The sequence below is a fragment of the Salvelinus fontinalis genome, chromosome 31 (genome assembly GCF_029448725.1).
Source record: "Salvelinus fontinalis isolate EN_2023a chromosome 31, ASM2944872v1, whole genome shotgun sequence".
Lineage (NCBI taxonomy): Eukaryota > Metazoa > Chordata > Actinopteri > Salmoniformes > Salmonidae > Salvelinus > Salvelinus fontinalis.
This window is the reverse complement of record NC_074695.1, coordinates 22,895,189-22,914,879: the sequence shown is the minus strand read 5'-3', so window position 1 is coordinate 22,914,879 and position 19,691 is coordinate 22,895,189. Positions and strand designations below refer to the sequence as shown.

The following is a 19,691-nucleotide window of genomic DNA, read 5'->3' as shown; positions in this document are numbered from 1 at the left end:
TTGCTAAAAATGGCAAACTCTTCTCAGGTCCTCAATTTACGCTACTCAGACCCCAATTTTCAATGGGAAATTTATTAGAAAAGAGAACAAATCAGATTCAAAAAATGTAATTACATTAAACTTTTATTGGACAAATAACATAAACATTTTTTTAAGACCAAATAAAAAAACACAGACTCCATTCTCTCTTAAAAATGTTGGTCCATAGTTCAGCTTACCACGTCTGATACAGGACTCAGTTTGTCTGAGCTCTCACAGACTTACTCAGAAAAGCCAAGTCTAAAGATAGCAGGAGACATTGTATTACTTCTGCTCTTGAGTCTGACTGACAAGCGAAGCTGAGGTCAGTATTTGTTTGTGTTGAGTGGACATTAGCATGTATGCTCACACAAACAGCCCTTTCCTTTCATATTCATGATGACTAGGAGTACATTTGTTGTATATACAACATGATAGATATAAACAATAGAAACGTTTTAAATATCCAATTCAAGTTACTGGACATAATATAAATAGAGTTTAAATGAAAGCTTTTAAAATAATCAGTCATGAATAATTGGGAGGGTTTCTGGCATTATCACTGCTGATAACTGCACTCATAGGAACATCTCTCAATTGTGTTATCCTAACATGAGTTTGGTATCATGGAACAACTAACAATAATGATCACATCTGGAGGCTGTGGAATCAATACACCTATCACTATGTATATGAGCATAGGGCAAAAACACTGGATTTGATTGCACTAAAAACAACAGACAGTCATTGAATGACAGGAATAGAGCAAATTACATAACATTCTGTAATCTTGTTTGAAAAGTCAAACTTTACCAGAAAGAGAAAATCTGCAGAATGCCAGAATATTAGATGCATTTGATTTCCTTACGTATACAAATATCTCACTGAGGATTCAAGGGAGGTAGATGAGGAAGGTAATGATGACTTTGGCAATGATGAAGCCATTTATTGGTACACTTATAACAGAAATACTATCATTACCCTTAGAAGACAATTCCTACGGTTTCTCATTGTTTCTCGTGTCAAAATAGTACACATTTCACTTAAACCCGTTGTCCCAGTGACAACTATACTAGTGCCTCAAAACAACATCCTAAAAGCAAACCACAATGTTTGTCACCTCAGAACTGTTGCTTTGTGTTGTTGTGCTGCTGCTTCTGTTTTCTTCACCACATGGAGCATAATGCCATCTTGTGGGGGAAGTTAAATTATACACTGAATAAAAATATGGAACATTTCTGGGATATTTTATTTCAGCTCGTGAAATATAGGACCAACACTTTACATGTTGCGTTTATATTTCTGTTCAGTATATATTATTTTCCATGTCCAGCCGAGACCCTGTCATTTGGCTATGGTCAAATAATGGGCACGTCGGGGAGAATTTGATGTTTGGGAGAGCTTTGGTTGGCATTTTGGTATTCTTGTTTATTGTTGTCTGTTGCTAGTGTCCGCCTCCACTCCGAGACTCTCCGGACACCCAATCAATAATGATGAATGACGTACTCATCACCATGAAGATGAAGCCTAAGACAGCAAAACAGGAAGCCTGCAGGGAGAGAGGGGGAGGCAAAGAGATGGATGACAGTGCATTTTCTGACATTAATTCATATAGTAAGCATGACTAATTACTAAAGACTATTTACTGCTACATCGCTAAACAAGATGAGACAACGGATTGAGGTTTTACCATAATCTTTGGTTTGGATTTTAGAGGTTCCGTTTCTTCAGGAACAATCCTGATGTAGAAGATTCCCGGGAGGATGAAGATCAGGCTGGGTGCAGAGGTCGCCCCTGGGTTGGGAAGGGGGAATAGATGGACGAAGGGAGGGAGGGAGTGGGGAAGGGAGGGGTGAAGAGGTGGAGGGAAGTTGAATGTGAACATTTTCTATAGGAATAAAACTATTAGAGGTCATAGTTTCTACTTTGGATAACAATAGTCTGTGAATCTAAACTAGGTTTGCATTGAAACCAGAATCATTTTACAGGTCTCTGTCTCTGCACACTTACCAATGATACCGAAAATGTCTCGGATGGTGGGCACGAAGATAACCAGTAGGTTGACGATGATAAGGAGACACACAGCAATGGTGATGTGGCGAGCCCAGTGGAAGGGCTTTTCAGGGAACAGCAGCTGCAGCAGGGCCCTGCGAATCTAAAGAGGGGGGTGGAGGGACAGAGAGATGGCACCAGACCTGCGTCATACACCCTGGCTACGTCCTAATTGACACCCTATTCCCCTACGTAGTGCACTACTTTTAACCAGAGTTCAGTGGGCCCTGGTCAAAATTAGTGCACTATATAGGGAATAGGGTGCCATTTGGGACACAAACCATGTCTCAGGAGAAGCATGTCAGATACGTTCCTGAAACCTGTCAGCCAATTAGCGACCATAGCAGAAGGGTATTGCAGGTCAAGAGCTTCATTATCCTCATACTCACACTGCAGTGACTTCAGAGTAAGGATGCATTATTGTAACATTACTGGACCCTTCAAGCCAATATAATAATACATAAACACAAGCAAGCACACACTGTTCTGGTAGCTGTTGCCCACCTCTACCTGCTTGTAATTTGAGTCTCACCGGAAAGAGAACCACAGGGACAGTAAGAGTAACAGCCACCAGCACAGCCATACGCACACACAGGATCAGTGTGTCCAAGGGGTCCACTTTAATGTATGTATGAAGGAGCTCGGACTCTACTCCACCTAAAACACAGAGAAACAGAGAATGGTGGTTATACTTCAACACACACATGTATGCCTTAAAACAGTCATAACCATAAATTCATACACCAGTTCTCCAATTCCAGACTTCTCAATATGGTAACAACACAGTAACAACATGAGTGAACAGTCTGAACATAATAATTACTTCATTATTCTCATTGCTTCAGGAGCAGTATCTTACCAAAGAAGGTAAGGTAACCAAAGATAGCGGTTAGCCCGTACATAACGAACATGGCCAGAATGGAGATGTTGGCAACTGTCTGCATGCGTTTCTTGGTGGCACTAAGGTCACAGTGGACAGACATAGATTAGTACCTGAATTTGGAGGTAGTTAGTACCTGAATATGACAGTAGAGTCTACTGTAGTATGTGTGTGAATCATAGGGATATGTGTTGCATCTCTAATCTCAGTTGTGTCAGATCATGACTTACTCTTGTAGCTCTGTGTAGATGGGAAGCACCTCAGGGTGGCAGACAAAAGCAAAAGCCAGGATAGGGATGGTATATGCTGTCTGAAGGAAATCAGACCAAATTTATAAACATAACTAGACGCTCATTTGAGTGTAGTAAAAACATACACTACCAGTCAAAAGTTAGGACACACCCACTCATTCAAGGGCTTTTCTTTATTTGTACTATTTTCTACATTTTAGAATAATAGTGAAGACATCAAACCTATTAAATAACACATATGGAATCATGTAGTGACCAAAAAGTGTTAAACAAATCAATTATTCAAAGTACACTGTCATAACTCTCCTGTGAAGATCTGTATATACAGTTGAAGTCGGAAGTTTACATACACCTTAGCCAAAAACATTTAAACTTCTTAACAATACCTGACATTTTATCCCAAAAATGTCCTGTCTTAGGTCAGTTAGGATCATCACTATTTTAAGAATATGAAATGTCAGAATAATAGTAGAGAGAATGATTTATTTCAGCTTTTATTTCTTTCATCACATTCCCAGTGGGTCAGAAGTTTACATACACTCAATTAGTATTTGGTAGCATTGCCTTTAAATTGTTTAACTTGGGTCAAATGTTTCAGGTATCCTTCCACAAGCTTCCCACAATAAGTTGGGCGAATTTTGTCCCATTCCTCCTGACAGAGAAGGTGTAACTGAGTCAGGTTTGTAGGCCCCCTTGCTCGCACACGCTTTTTCAGTTCTGCCCACATTTTCTATAAGATTGAGATCAGGAATTTGTGATGGCCACTCCAATACCTTGACTTTGTTGTCCTTAAGCCATTTCGCCACAACTTTGGAAGTATGCTTGGGGTCATTGTCCATTTGGAAGACTAATTTGCGACAAAGCTTTAACTTCCTGACCGATGTCTTGAGATGTTGATTCAATATATCTACAGATTTTCCTTCCTCACAATGCCATCTATTTTGTGAAGTGCACCAGTCCCTCCTGCAGCAAAGCACCCACACAACATGATATTGCCATCCCCGTGCTTCACGGTTGGGATGGTGTTCTTCGGCTTGAAAGCCTCCCCCCTTTTCCTCCAAACATAACGATGGTCATTATGGCCAAACAGTTCTATTTTTGTTTCATCAGACCAGAGGACATTTCTCCAAAAAGTATGATCTTTGTCCCCATGAGCAGTTGCAAACCGTAGTCTGGCTTTTTTATGGCGGTTTTGGAGCAGTGGCTTCTTCCTTGCTGAGCGGCCTTTCAGGTAATGTCGATATAGGACTCGTTTTACTGTGGATATAGATACTTTTGTACCCGTTTCCTGCAGCATCTTCACAAGGTCCTTTGCTGTTGTTCTGGGATTGATTTGCACTTTTCGCACCAAAGTACGTTCATCTCTAGGAGACAGAATCCGTCTCCTTCCCTGAACGGTATGACAGCTGCGTGGTCCCATGGTGTTTATACTTGCATACTATTGTTTGTACAGAGGAACGTGGTACCTTCAGGCATTTGGAAATTGCTCCCAAGGATGAACCAGACTTGTGGAGGTCTACAATTATTTTTCTGAGGTATTGGATGATTTCTTTTGATTTTCCCATGATGTCAAGCAAAGAGGCACTGAGTTTGAAGGTAAGCCTTGAACTACATCCACAGGTACACCTCCAATTGACTCAAATGATGTCAATTAGCCTATCAGAAGCTTCTAAAGCCAAAGACATCCTTTTCTGGAATTTTCCAAGCTGTTTAAAGGGACAGTCAACTTAGTGTATGTAAACTTCTGACCCACTGGAATTGTGATACAGTGAATTATAAGTGAAGTAATCTGTCTGTAAACAATTGTTGGAAAAATTGCTTGTGTCAGGCACAAAGTAGATGTCCTAACCGACTTGCCAAAACTATAGTTTGTTAATAAGAAATTTGTGGAGTGGTTGAAAAACTAGTTTTAATGACTCCAACCTAAGTGTATGTAAACCTCCGACTTCAACTGTATATAGTTGTTTTTAGCTGATTCATGATTTATGATGGTAGGGTTTGTGCAGATATCCAAGGGTTTGTGACGTTCAGGAATGAGACTGGTGAGGAAATAATACATTAATAGACGACTGTAAATGATAAGATAATAAAATATCTTTAGAGCTATAGTTGGGAAATTGCAACTCTATAAACAACATTTTCCCGTGGTGCCTTCCTAAGTTAATTAGTATTCCGTGATTTGTTTAATCATGGAATAATTACACATTGAGAATTGATTTGATAATACACTGCTCAAAAAAATAAAGGGAACACTTAAACAACACAATGTAACTCCAAGTCAATCACACTTCTGTGAAATCAAACTGTCCACTTAGGAAGCAACACTGATTGACAATAAATTTCACATGCTGTTGTACAAATGGAATAGACAAAAGGTGGAAATTATAGGCAATTACCAAGACACCCCCCAAAACAGGAGTGATTCTGCAGGTGGTGACCACAGACCACTTCTCAGTTCCTATGCTTCCTGGCTGATGTTTTGGTCACTTTTGAATGCTGGCAGTGCTCTCACTCTAGTGGTAGCATGAGACGGAGTCTACAACCCACACAAGTGGCTCAGGTAGTGCAGTTCATCCAGGATGGCACATCAATGCGAACTGTGGCAAAAAGGTTTGCTGTGTCTGTCAGCGTAGTGTCCAGAGCATGCAGGCGCTACCAGGAGACAGGCCAGTACATCAGGAGACGTGGAGGAGGCCGTTGGAGGGCAACAACCCAGCAGCAGGACCGCTACCTCTGCCTTTGTGCAAGGAGGTGCACTGCCAGCGCCCTGCAAAATGACCTCCAGCAGGCCACAAATGTGCATTCAAGTCTATTATTGTTCTGAGAAATGAAGGCTATTCCATGCGAGAAATTGCATGAAAAAAAATAGTAAAAGAGTACCCACAAAACACCAGTCTCAACGTCAACAGTGAAGAGGCGACTCCGGGATGCTGTCCTTCTAGGCAGAGTTTCTCTGTCCAGTGTGTGTTCTTTTTCCCATCTTAATCTTTTCTTTTTATTGGCCAGTCTGAGATATGGCTTTTTCTTTGCAACTCTGCCTAGATGGCAGGCATCCCGGAGTCACCTCTTCAATGCTGACGTTGAGACTGGTGCTAAATATGGAACTGCATTTGAAAACTGAACAATTAAATGTAATTGCAAAAACTTATGACAAGGAACGAGCACAAACTCTTCAACAAAATCGTCTTCAACAGGAACAAAATCGTTTTTCACAGGAACATCTTGATTTAGTCAAAACTAAATACGAAGATGTCCACGCCAAACTAGATAAATCTGACGAGTTATCTACAAACATGCATGCAGTTTTGTTGAACGTTACTCAAAGTAACAATGTTCTACTCCAAATGCTGCAGACCAAAGACGATCAGTTAATGAACACAATGACTAAGTTGGATGACAAATCAGCAGAACTCATTGAAGTCACTAACCTAATGAATGATGAGAGAACTCAGGTGATGAAGATGGAAATATTGATAAGCAAGCGGAGAAAATCTCATCACTGAATCTCTCGCTCCGTACTCAAGACCTCTATCGGCAAACCATGACAGATAAATATGAGACTGAAAGGAGCAAGTGTGACACTCACGTGTCCAAAATCAGTACTCTAAGCGCTCAAGCGGACTCTGCAATGTAGCAGAATATCACCCTTAGGTACAATCTGGTGGAATTCCAGAATGGTCACACGCTACAGCGTGACTACCCAACTAAGCAACCGGATCCCGGTACTCAAAGGAGTGAAGACAATAAAAGGTCTCAGACTTTGCCTCCCTCATGTGTCCCTCAGTCTTCTCCTCTTGGCCATTCGGCACTGAGTAATATGGTGCCTCTTCGCCAACAAAGCCAAAGCTTGGCTTCTCCTCTTGGCCTTTCGGCCACAATTTCCCCACAGGATGAAGTAACCCTCCCCACCCGCTGGGCGTGGAACGCCTTGACAAACTCGGCAAAAATTTCCCCACCTTTCACTCCGTTCCAGTTCAGCCAAACGACACTGAAACGTTCCTAGCTGACAGAGAGGATACATTGGATGGCTATCTGAACACTGCGGGTTCTGTCAGGCTTTACCTGTTGAAGCGAACATCGAATAGACACGTGACGAGGTTCATTAATTTACAACAGCAACACGTGCTAAACGACTATGCTAACTTGCCACAGCTTTGAAATTAGAATTAAGTGGTTCTACGACGTGCAAACACAATAGCTCACTGGCTAACACTGTCAAACACAGGTCTGGTCTGGACACCAGGTCTGCAGGAATTAACACCCTTAGCAAGGACATTAAAAATCGAATTTCTCCCGCTCTCACTCAAGACCCTATCCAGGGCACGCTCAATCAAGAAACAAGCCCACAGGCTTTGTCTATAGACTCTGATACAAAGGTTGCGAAGAAAAAGGTCAAAAGCTTTGCTAAAGCCAAGCCCACTCAAAATCTGAAAAGTCGATCTGCTTCCACCTTGAACAGAAATGACACATCACGTTGTTGCAAACGACCACTCCACTTTGTGGGGAATATGTCCACGAAACGCAACTCTAAACGGCCATACCTGGAAACAGTCCTGGAAGGCTGCTTAACTTGTCATGCGCTAATTGAGTAAGGCGTGACAATATCGCTCATCTCTCAAACATTGTTCAATAATCTGAAAAGGTCTTTGAAGCCAACTAAACGTTGATTAAAAGTGGAACGATGAGACACTACACTTCGAGGTTTCACTCAGACTACCTCACCTCTCACATTGAGAATCATGCTGAAACTACACTTCCAGGACGTATCGCTTGTTCACCCTGTGTATGTTACCAGCCTCGAATCTGAACCCCTGCTACTCAGAGTAGACTTGATCGATCGTTTACTCTCACTGATGGATTGGAAAACCAACCATGAATGGTCACAGGTGACATTGCCTTCCCCACTGACCACACTGTCTTCTCCCAATGAGGGGTATCTATCGAAAACACCCCTTGGGAAAAATACATTTTGAAAACCTCTTGGTGCAGAATCCGATCCAAGGAGATATTACGATATCTCGACACATTCAATCAGCAAACCTGATTGACCATTCTTTTCATGATTTCAAGCCAGCAGTATTTGTGAATGAGCAACTTTCCTCCTCCTTGCAGTCGTGCAATACTGTAGTTGAAATGAACTTCTCTTGACTTTCAAACACTTACGCAAGCACTGCGGTCGTATCAGCAAGTAAAACGTTGACGTGCAGAGTGTACTCTGCTTCCGATGATACATCTTCCACTTTGTGGGGGACTGTCACCCTTTACAATAACACTAATGGCGTCAGTCCCGCAACTGACCCGATGACTCCCACTGGTGAAACACCTTGCGATATCACAGACAGATTTTCTCATCTCAGTTCACAGGTACTGGAAGAGGATGCAACACGAGGACACTGTGGTGACCGACAGGTCTCGACAGCCACTGAGCATTTTGAAGACTACGTGCAACACTGTACGAGGCCGCCAGAGCAGAAAACAAATCTAGTTGTAAACTTCCCCATGAGAACAGAGAGGAGCGGACAGGCCACTAGACGGGGACAACCTTAGAACAGATATTACAGAGGTGTACCACACTGGTCATAAAAGAAGTCCAGTGGACGTTCCCCCCTCCAAAATAAATGTCAAAAATAATCATGCCTTGCCATGTGTAGTTTCAACTACAATGCAACTAGTAAAATTCTCTAATCATGTGTTCCGGTAGAATAAATTGCTATGGTTAACTGGTCCCCTTGAGTACCAGTACCAACGCCAGCACAGTCAGTCCAGCAACAATCAGAAAGAGGATTATAGACCTCACAAGTCAAATTGCTATTGATAACAGTGATAGAGGAGTTAGTAGTCACTCAGATTGCAACACGTGTAAGGGAATCTCCAGAACACTCTTCTGATGGTTTACACACATGCCACTAATAAATAGAACCCTCCATTCAGGAGGAAAGTTATTAGAAGTAATGAACCATGATCACACTGCGTACGACTGGTTCAGTACTTAGAGAGTAATTCTGTCATGAGGTTAGCTATGAAATAGCTATGAAATAGACTCCTTCATACCTACCACCACTGCAATGGTGTAAGACACATTGATGTGTAGTAAAGCTACTACAGGTCCCATTAACACGTCTTGAGGTTGACATCAATTCTTACTGACATCAAGGCATTGACCTGGAAATGATCTGATGACGTCAGACTCATTCTGAACAGGTTGCAGCCTACCCGGATACATGGTTTCTTTCACTTGGTATGTGCGCTTGTGTAAGCACAAACGCACATGTACAACTGAACATTTAATGTGGATTTATGCTTGGATCACTTAAGGGTCCGAACAGAATACCAGCCTTAGTAAAGTTGAACATTTACTCTGAGGCCTTCGACTCTACAGCTACAGTACTCACCAGTTTCTCCACAAGAGGTCCATAGGTCCATAGGTCAAGCTTGATGCCCTCAATCTCACACAAATCATCAAGGAACCCACCAGGTACAACCCTAAATCCATAAACATGGGCACCCTAATAGACATTATCCTGACCAACTTGCCCTCCAAATACACCTCTGCTGTCTTCAATCAAGATCTCAGCGATCACTGCCTCATTGCCTGTATCCGCCACGGGTCCACGGTCAAACGACCACCCCTCATCACTGTCAAACGCTCCCTAAAACACTTCTGCGAGCAGGCCTTTCTAATCGACCTGGCCCGGGTACCCTGGAAGGATATTGACCTCATCCCGTCAGTCGAGGATGCCTGGTCATTCTTTAAAAGTTACTTCCACACCATATTAGACAAGCATACTCCGTTCAAAAAATGCAGAACCAAGAACAGATATAGCCCTTGGTTCACTCCAGACCTGACTGCCCTCGACCAGCACAAAAACATCCTGTGGCGAACTGCAATAGCATCGAAGAGCCCCCGCGATATGCAACTGTTCAGGGAAGTCAGGAACCAATACACGCAGTCAGTCAGGAAAGCAAAGGCCAGCTTTTTCAAGCAGAAATTTGCATCCTGTAGCTCTAACTCCAAAAAGTTCTGGGATACTGTAAAGTCCATGGAAAACAAGAGCACCTCCTCCCAGCTGCCCACTGCACTGAGGCTAGATATCAGTGGTGACCGTGTTAAGTCCATGATAATCGAAAACTTCAACAAACATTTCTCAATGGCTGGCCATGCCTTCCACCTGGCGACTCCAACCTTGGCCAACAGCCCCGCCCCCCCCGCTGCTACTCGCCCAAGCCTCCCCAGCTTCTCCTTTACCCATATCCAGATAGCAGATGTTCTGAAAGAGCTGGAAAACCTGGACCCATACAAATCAGCTGGGCTTGACAATCTGGACCCCCTATTTCTGAAACTGTCCGCCGCCATTGTCGCACCCCCTATTACCAGCCTGTTCAACCTCTCCTTCGTATCATCTGAGATCCCCAAGGATTGGAAAGCTGCCGCTGTCATCCCCCTCTTCAAAGGGGGAGACACCCTGGACCCAAACTGTTACAGACCTATATCCATCCTGCCCTGCCTAGCTAAGGTCTTCGAAAGCCAAGTCAACAAACAGATCACTGACCATCTCGAATCCCACCGTACCTTCTCCGCTGTGCAATCCGGTTTCCGAGCCGGTCACGGGTGCACCTCAGCCACGCTCAAGGTACTAAACGATATCATAACCGCCATCGCTAAAAGACATTACTGTGCAGCCGTCTTCATCGACCTGGCCAAGGCTTTCGACTCTGTCAATCACCATATTCTTATCGGCAGACTCAATAGCCTCGGTTTTTCTAATGACTGCCTTGCCTGGTTCACCAACTACTTTGCAGACAGAGTTCAGTGTGTCAAATCGGAGGGCATGTTGTCCGGTCCTCTGGCAGTCTCTATGGGGGAACCACAGGGTTCAATTCTCGGGCCGACTCTTTTCTCTGTATACATCAATGATGTTGCTCTTGCTGCGGGCGATTCCCTGATCCACCTCTACGCAGACGACACCATTCTGTATACTTCCGGCCCTTCCCTGGACACTGTGCTATCTAACCTCCAAACGAGCTTCAATGCCATACAACACTCCTTCCGTGGCCTCCAACTGCTCTTAAACGCTAGTATAACCAAATGCATGCTTTTCAACCGTTCGCTGCCTGCACCCGCACGCCCGACTAGCATCACCACCCTGGACGGTTCCGACCTAGAATATGTGGACATCTATAAGTACCTAGGTGTCTGGCTAGACTGCACTCTCTCCTTCCAGACTCATATCAAACATCTCCAATCCAAAATCAAATCTAGAGTCGGCTTTCTATTCCGGAACAAAGCCTCCTTCACTCACGCCGCCAAACTTACCCTAGTAAAACTGACTATCCTACCGATCCTCGACTTCGGCGATGTCATCTACAAAATAGCTTCCAATACTCTACTCAGCAAACTGGATGCAGTTTATCACAGTGCCATCCGTTTTGTTACTAAAGCACCTTATACGACCCACCACTGCGACCTGTATGCCCTAGTCGGCTGGCCCTCGCTACATGTTCGTCGTCAGACCCACTGGCTCCAGGTCATCTACAAGGCTATGCTAGGTAAAGTGCCGCCTTATCTCAGTTCACTGGTCACGATGGCTACACCCACCCGTAGCACGAGCTCCAGCAGGTGTATCTCACTGATCATCCCTAAAGCCAAAACCTCATTTGGACGCCTTTCCTTCCAGTTCTCTGCTGCCTGCGACTGGAACGAATTGCAAAAATCTCTGAAGTTGGAGACTTTTATCTCCCTCAACAACTTTAAAAATCTGCTATCCGAGCAGCTAACCGATCGCTGCAGCTGTACATAGTCCATCTGTAAACTACCCACCCAATTTACCTACCTCACCCCCATACTGCTTTTATTTATTTACTTTTCTGCTCTTTTGCACACCAGTATCTCTTCTTGCACATGATCTGATGATTTATCACTCCAGTGTTAATCTGCTAAATTGTAATTATTCGATTTATTGCCTACCTCATGCCTTTTGCACACATTGTATATAGATTCTCTTTTTTCTACCATGTTATTGACTTGTTTATTGTTTACTCCATGTGTAACTCTGTGTTGTTGTCTGTTCACACTGCTATGCTTTATCTTGGCCAGGTCGCAGTTGCAAATGAGAACTTGTTCTCAACTAGCCTACCTGGTTAAATAAAGGTGAAAAAAAAAAAAAAAAAGGTCATCCCTGTAGACTACCCGAAGCTGGTGTCTTACAGCTGTAGACTTATCATGTAGTTATCAACTTAGGATAGTGCCCTAGCAACACACCGCAAATTAGGATTGCCCTAGATATGACATTAGACAATGCCATGATATGGTCATTTTGCCAAGACCTTGGACGTATATAGAATACAGTCCAATTAGATGACTATGGTGTGACAACTATATTTTGTATATCTTTTTGTTAATGCTTTGATTCCTTTTCATTTCATTTCTTTTGACACTTAGGAAGTGATAGAGCCCTAAACAAGTTCCCCATACAACCATCACTTAGTGACAAAACGCCGCTCATTTGGGCAGAAATGTAATTATGTATTTCATGAGTGTCTGTGCGTTGTTAACATCTGCCTAAGTTACTGCCTAGAATCACCAGCCCGGACGACGGGTCCCTAACAGCGATCACAATCCGGACATCCACTGCCCATCCTTGTGGCTGTCACACCCTGATCTGTTTCACCTGTCCGTGTGATTGTCTCCACCCCCCTCCAGGTGTTGCCGATCTTCCCCATTATCCCCTGTGTATTTATACCTGTGTTCTTTGTTTGTCCGTTGCCAATTCGTCTTGATAGTCAAGTCAACCTGCGTTTTTGTTCTCAGCTCCTGCTTTTCCCAGTCTCTCTTTTTCTCACCCCCCTGGTTTTGACTCTTGCCTGTCCTGACTCTGAGCACGCCTGCCTGACCACTCTGCCTGTCCCTGAGCCTGCCTGCCAACCTGTACCTTTGCCCCACCTCTGGATTGTTGACCTCTGCTTACCCTGACCCTGACTGCCGTCCAGTACCGTTGCCCCACCTCTGGTTTACTGACCCCTGCCTGCCTTGACCTGTCTATTGCCTGCCCCTGTTGGAATATTAAACCATTGTCAATTCGATGTGTCTGCATCTGGGTCTTACCTTGATTCCTGATAGTGGCGGCCTGCTCCATCTGCAGAAATTCTACCCTGGTCGACCACCAGAGGGGGACCGCAACGGCGATCACCAATCAGGACATTCCCTGGCCATTCTTGTGGTGCTTTAAAATTCACAGAAAGCCTACCTGGGTCAACCACCAAAGGGGGACCGCAACGGCGATCCACAACCAGGACATTCCCTGGCCATTCTTGTGGTGGTTTACAGCTGTCCGAAAGCCTACCAGGGTAAACCACCAGGGGGGGAACTGCTATGATGATCCACAAACAAGGACATCCGAGGTTAATTCTTATGGTGGTTTGCAACTTGCAGGATCCATTCAACTTGAACCCACCAGAAGAGGACTATCATAACTCTCCTGTGAATATATGAAGGATCAGGTTACCGTGGGTCTGCTCTACAGCGCCCTCTCTCTCCCACAGAGGTGGCAGGGGCTGCTTTATGGTGGTCGTAAAATACTCTGCTTCTGGGCTCTGTAGTATCGAGATTGTGAAACACAGAGAGACACTTGGACATCAAAATGTTTTAAAAAATGAACAGTATTTCTGTATTCCAAGCAGTTGGAGTGGTCCATGGACACTTAAGCAACAGTCATATCAAGTTGGTTTAATTTGGTGACCTCATGAAGGACAGGAGACACACATTACTGTTTCTTTGTTTGTATACACTTATCAATTATGGGGTTTGCATCTGAATGTTGTATAAAATAAATGATTGAGTGTAGGAATACTTTTGGAAAGATAACAATGTGATCTTAGTCTTCTAAATAAGAATTGTTTTTCATAGTAACTTAGGATCAGTCAGTGGCCACGCCCCTGTGAGCACAGACATTTCACGGTGTCATGGAACGCCCCCTTTTCTACTAAGTATAAAACCCACTTCCGACAAAATGCATATTAAACCAGAAAACATGGAAGCTGTCGCTACATGTTGAAATGGTTGGCAACTCTACCAAAGGACAAGACCAGAGAATGTGGAGATAATTCCCATGTTGAAATGGCTAAGAAATCTACAAACTAAAGAACAATTATTCAGGCTGCAGCTGTTTAAGTACTTTAGTCTGGTAAATGCAACCAGTTGAACGACCGAATGGTACTCTGACGTATCCATTATAACAAGCTACAACTCCGAAAGACTTTGATCTCTGGTGGACAAACCAGAGACTTTGTCGGCAATCTATCCAGCGGTGATCGCAGAGAGGGACAACAAAGGCATACACTCGTAAATATGTAAATTGCAATTTCCTTTTAGAATGAGCGGTTGTTCATGTTCAAAGTATAAGCAATTCCATGAGTGTAGTGTATGTACGGGGGTCCCCTCTGAGTTTCCAGCTCTTGAGCTGGCCCCACCCCTTTCCTTAGTCTAGCAAGCCGTCATATCGGCTTAGCCCACTAGGGACTTTTCAGTGTATCATGTCAGTAAACAATGTATAACTATTGTGTGTGTGTTTATGTAATTCTGTGATTGATTACATGAAAAGGTTAATAAGTAAATAAATAATGAAGCCAATTTGTATATCGCTGATTCATGATTTATGATTGTAGTATTCGTGCAGATATCCAAGGGTTTGCGATGTTCAGGAATAAGACTGATGAGGTAATAATACATTAATAGAAGAATGTAATCGATAAGATAATAAAATATCTGAAGAGTTATATTCGGGAAATTGCAACTATAAACAAAAAAATTCCGTGGTGCCCCTACTTCCTAGTTAATTACTATTCTGTGATTAATTTAATCACGGAATAATTACAATTACAATTACATAGAGAATTGATTTGATAATATAAGTCTTCACATTTAATGACAGCAAACGCTACGACAACACACATGGCTCAAACGCATTAAGGAGGAAATGAGCACTACACAGACTGATGTGTTATTTCATAGATTTGATGTCTTCACTATTATTCTACAAAGTAGAAAATAGTAAAAATAAAGAAAAACCCTTGAATGAGTAGGTGTGTCCAAACTTTTGACTGGTACTGTATATTGCCATAACAAATCACTGTCTAGAGACATAATCCATAATCTTAACACAGCGAGATTGTCTGAGACACAAATCTAGAAAACTCACAATCAGAAATTGCGCTATTTAATGTTAAATACAATGTCTGCCTGTATTACATGTCTCTTCCTCTCTGACCTGCGTGTTGATGGTGAATAGCTGTGGTTCACAGAAGTCCACATCAGAATTGACGTAGGCCGGGGTGACGAATGAGTGGTTACCATGACTCTCCTTCAAGGCGTACGCTGAGTGGTTACTGTGACTGGTTATTTCCTCCAGCGGACACGGGATGTTGAACTTCTTATAGATCACCTAGTGGGAGGGACCAACTGACTGTTTAGTCAAACACTGAAGACTCCAGCTACTGCACAGCATGCGGTACCAATGCACCAAGTCTGAAACCAAAATGACCCTGAACAGTTTCTACCTCCAAGCCATAAGTATTCTAAACAAGACTGCTAAATAGCTAATCAAAAGCATACCCAGACTACCTACATTGACCCTTTTTTGCACTAACTCTCTTCCTCTGACTCTATGCACACACACTGGACTCTACCCACACACTTACACGCTACATTCACCCACACACATATAACATGCACACACTGTACATTGTACATGACGTCACACAAACACACTCACCACATACGTGGCTGCTAGTCACTTTCTTCCTACCTACTCTATATGTACAGTACATTGCTACCTCAATTACCTCATAACCCTGCACTTGTTTAAAAAAAATCTTTATCTTTAACTCTGCATTGTTGGAAAAGGACCCGTAAGTAAGCATTTCACTGTTAGTCTACACTACGAAAAATGTGACGAATACAATTTGATTTGATGAGCCTGGTCCCAGATCTGTTTGTGCTGTATAGCCAACTTGTAGGGTTGTTGACCATTACAACCATGGGAGTTGGCAAGAAAGCAGAAACAGATATGGGGCAAGGCTATGTATTGTTTAGTTGGATGGGAGATGGGTTAGTTGGTTGATGAAGAGGACTCACCGAGATGAGGAAGAAAACCATACAGGAGAGAGAAAAGCCACTGGTGTAACCAAGGTAACCTGTGAGGTGATAACAGAAGATCACGTTGTGTTGAAATAGAGACATATCGTGTTATTCTGTGCATGTTTCATCATCACTACTAGCATACTACAAAAAATAAAGTATGAATATAAACTATGAAGTGAAATGAGTGATGGTCTAAGACATGGAAACTTACCAAGGTGTCTCATGAGTGAGAGTGGAAAGATGATAATGACGCTTACAATGATGATCAGGTACCTCCCTTCCAAATACCACTCTCTGACAGACAGACAGCAAGAACACACAAATGATACAACATAGGCAACTTTCAGAACAATCTATCAAATCACATTTTAAATGCTCCTGTTTTATAGCCTGCATTATGAAATAACAGCAACTGCCGCCTTCTAGAGACACCTACCCAGTATTTTCCGTCAGGCCCAGAAAGGCCTGCATGACCAACGGAAGCTCAGACTTCACAATGAAGAGGTAACTGGACATCGCTATGGGAAACACAAAACAAAACTTATTTACACTTGTATATTATGTCACTTAAGTCATTAGACCTTCTATGACAGGAGCAATTTCAGTGGCACTTGTACTTGCACTTAAGTAAGTACAGACATGAGGCTAACATACAATAACATAAGCCAATCATGACCTGCTGGTGACATACGGTACTTTACCTCCAATGTTGTGCATGGTGATGATGGAGCCAGCCAAAACTTTGCCTGGTTGTCCAAAGGCACGGTGCCCTAGCTGCTCATAGGCACGGATGCCTGAGAGAACATACACATGCATGTTAACCTTTGAAGTGCAGTGGGCTACAACCAGGGTCACACAGAGTGTTTCTTGGTAGTCTTAAACAAATCTACTTCGAAACAAAATGATACACCTCACACATGCTGCTGGGCATAAAAAAAAGACGACACCTGTACCATGTCAGATATAAAGTTGAAATGAGTTTGCATCCCAAAATTAAACTCAATATACACTACTGTTCAAAAGTTTGGGGTCACTTAAAAATGTCCCTGTTTTTTAAAGAAAATCTAATTTTTGTCCAATAAAATAACATCAAATTGATCAGAAATACAGTGTAGACATGGTTAATGTTGCAAATGACTATTGTAGCTGGAAACGCCTGATGTTTTTTGCAATATCTACATAGGCGTACAGAGGCCCATTATCAGCAACCATCACTCCTGTGTTCCAATGGCACGTTGTGTTAGCTAATCCAAGTTTATCATTTTAAAAGGCTAATTGATCATTAGAAAACCCCTTTGCAATTGTTAGCACAGCTGAAAACGGTTGTGCTGATTAAAGAAGCAATAAAACAGGCCTTCTTTAGATTAGTTGAGTATAAGGAGCGTCAGCATTTGTGGGTTCGATTACAGGTTCAAAATGGCCAGAAACAAAGAACTTTCTTCTGAAACTCATCAGTCTATCCTTCATCTGAGAAATGAAGGGTATTGCATGTGAGAAATTTCCAGAAACTAAAGATCTCGTACAACGCTGTGTACTACTCCCTTCACAGAACAGCGCAAACTGTCTTTAACCAGAATAGAAAGAGGAGTGGGAGGCCCCGGTGCACAACTGAGCAAGAGGACAAGTACATTAGAGTGTCTAGTTTGAGAAACAGATGCCTCACAAGTCCTCAACTGGCAGCTTCATTAAATAGTATCCGCAAAACACCAGTCTCAACGTCAAGTGAAGAGGCAACTCTGGGATGCTGGCCTTCAAGGCAGAGTTGCAAAGAAAAAGCCATATCTCAGACTGGCCAATAAAAAGAAAAGATTAAGATAGGAAAAATAACACAGACACTGGACAGAAGGCCAGCATCCCGGAGTCGACTCTTCACTGTTGACGTTAAGACTGGTGTTTTGCGGGTACTATTTAATGAAGCTGCCAGTTGAGGACTTGTGAGGCGTCTGTTTCTCAAATAATTGTAGGCTATTCTACGAATGTTCTTTGTTTAACTTTAAAGATAGGTATCTTGGTAAAATATCAGCATCTTACCTACAACTCCTGCACTTCTCAGGAGGAGGTGGATGGAATAGGCTGACAAAATGGCGATGAATAATAACAGGATACTGAAACCACAAACAAACATAAATTACAACATTGATTTATTAACATTATAAAGCTCTGCAATTAACATACATTCTCTTAAATCAACATATCAGTTACATTTGGCACAACCTCATCAATGGCTTAGTAGTTTCGCGGTACCAGACATCACGCCGCAACGGCTAATGACTCAGTAACGCTGTTGACCCAATTTCTCTCGCTGTTGTACTACTAGCTATGAATGACCATCACAAGTGTGAATCATTTGTGACGCATCTCACCCGCCTGCTAGTCCACCCCTCCCAATTCCCAATGGGCACACATGACTGATCCAGGCAGACCTGCCTTTGATCTGATCACTACAAGCTATTTATAACCACAAATCTGATTTAGGAGAGCAGCGTGTGTATGAGCACTACACAGACTGAGCGAGCTGATAGGCCATCCCTCATACTCAGATACAGGAAGCGACTGAGAACACACATAACACAGATCAGGCCAAACCATATCCTTCGATCCCCCATTGTGTGTACAGATGTAAGATCTTAATATGATCACCCTGTTGCAGGAGAACTTTCCTGCAATGCAGGAAATGTAAAACTTGTAGGGATCTATTTTCGGCTGGCGTACGCACATTAGTTTGCAATTTCAGCATGTAAAAACTGCCACTCTGGCATTTTCCACCAGGTTTCAGCAATTTACCTGTCTAACATCAGCTCGCTTGCTCTGAGGTGTGGCCTTGAACACAAGCGCAAAAATGACAATTTCCTGCAGCACATATTGGGAGCCATGACACACAGTACCCTTATGCTCATGGAACAAGAGAGATGTGCTTTTTATGCCGGTAACCATCGTATTAATAAACATAAAAAACTAATGTTTTTTCCATTTGGTTTAATTTTATTAAAAACCAAGCATATAGCCGCTGTTTTTTTGTCCTGCCCAATGTGTTCAACAAGTAGCCAAGCCTATCAATAAAGGTTTTGGCTCGTGAGACTGCTTTGAAATAAATCTTAATCACCAAACCTTTATTAAAAGATCAAGTTTGGGAGCATCAAAAGAGTGAGTGGACATCCCCTTTTTATTGTATAGGTCTACAATATTTTAGCCAGCTCCCGTCTTGGACGTGCATAAAAACCACTCCATGTAGGCTACATGTATATATGCACATCATGAAATGAGAGATGAGATTGCTTGTTTGTTTGCTGTTTCACATGATAAAAAAACAAGCCCTCCTTAGGCTATCCTTACCCTAGGTGTATAGGCTATAACG

The 19,691-nt window shown here is 42.7% G+C and overlaps 1 protein-coding gene across 6 annotated transcripts in view; it reads right to left on the bottom strand.

The window, feature by feature from the left end:
• Positions 1-105: 105 nt before the first annotated feature.
• Positions 106-19,691, bottom strand: part of LOC129829837 (sodium-coupled neutral amino acid transporter 3-like) — a 50,564-nt gene continuing 30,978 nt past the window's right edge. For 5 of the 6 annotated variants that reach the window (XM_055891800.1, XM_055891803.1, XM_055891798.1 and 2 more), the window contains 12 exons: positions 18,368-18,441; positions 17,038-17,130; positions 16,773-16,854; positions 16,548-16,630; positions 16,331-16,389; positions 15,465-15,638; positions 3,181-3,260; positions 2,930-3,030; positions 2,603-2,727; positions 2,029-2,173; positions 1,709-1,812; positions 106-1,567 (listed from right to left, as the gene is read on the bottom strand). In XM_055891800.1, coding sequence (XP_055747775.1) covers positions 1,463-1,567; positions 1,709-1,812; positions 2,029-2,173; positions 2,603-2,727; positions 2,930-3,030; positions 3,181-3,260; positions 15,465-15,638; positions 16,331-16,389; positions 16,548-16,630; positions 16,773-16,854; positions 17,038-17,130; positions 18,368-18,441 — 1,225 coding nt within the window. In that variant the 3' untranslated portion in view covers positions 106-1,462. The remainder of the gene's footprint in view (positions 1,568-1,708; positions 1,813-2,028; positions 2,174-2,602; positions 2,728-2,929; positions 3,031-3,180; positions 3,261-15,464; positions 15,639-16,330; positions 16,390-16,547; positions 16,631-16,772; positions 16,855-17,037; positions 17,131-18,367; positions 18,442-19,691) is intronic. The other variant, XM_055891801.1, reaches the window with a different exon arrangement.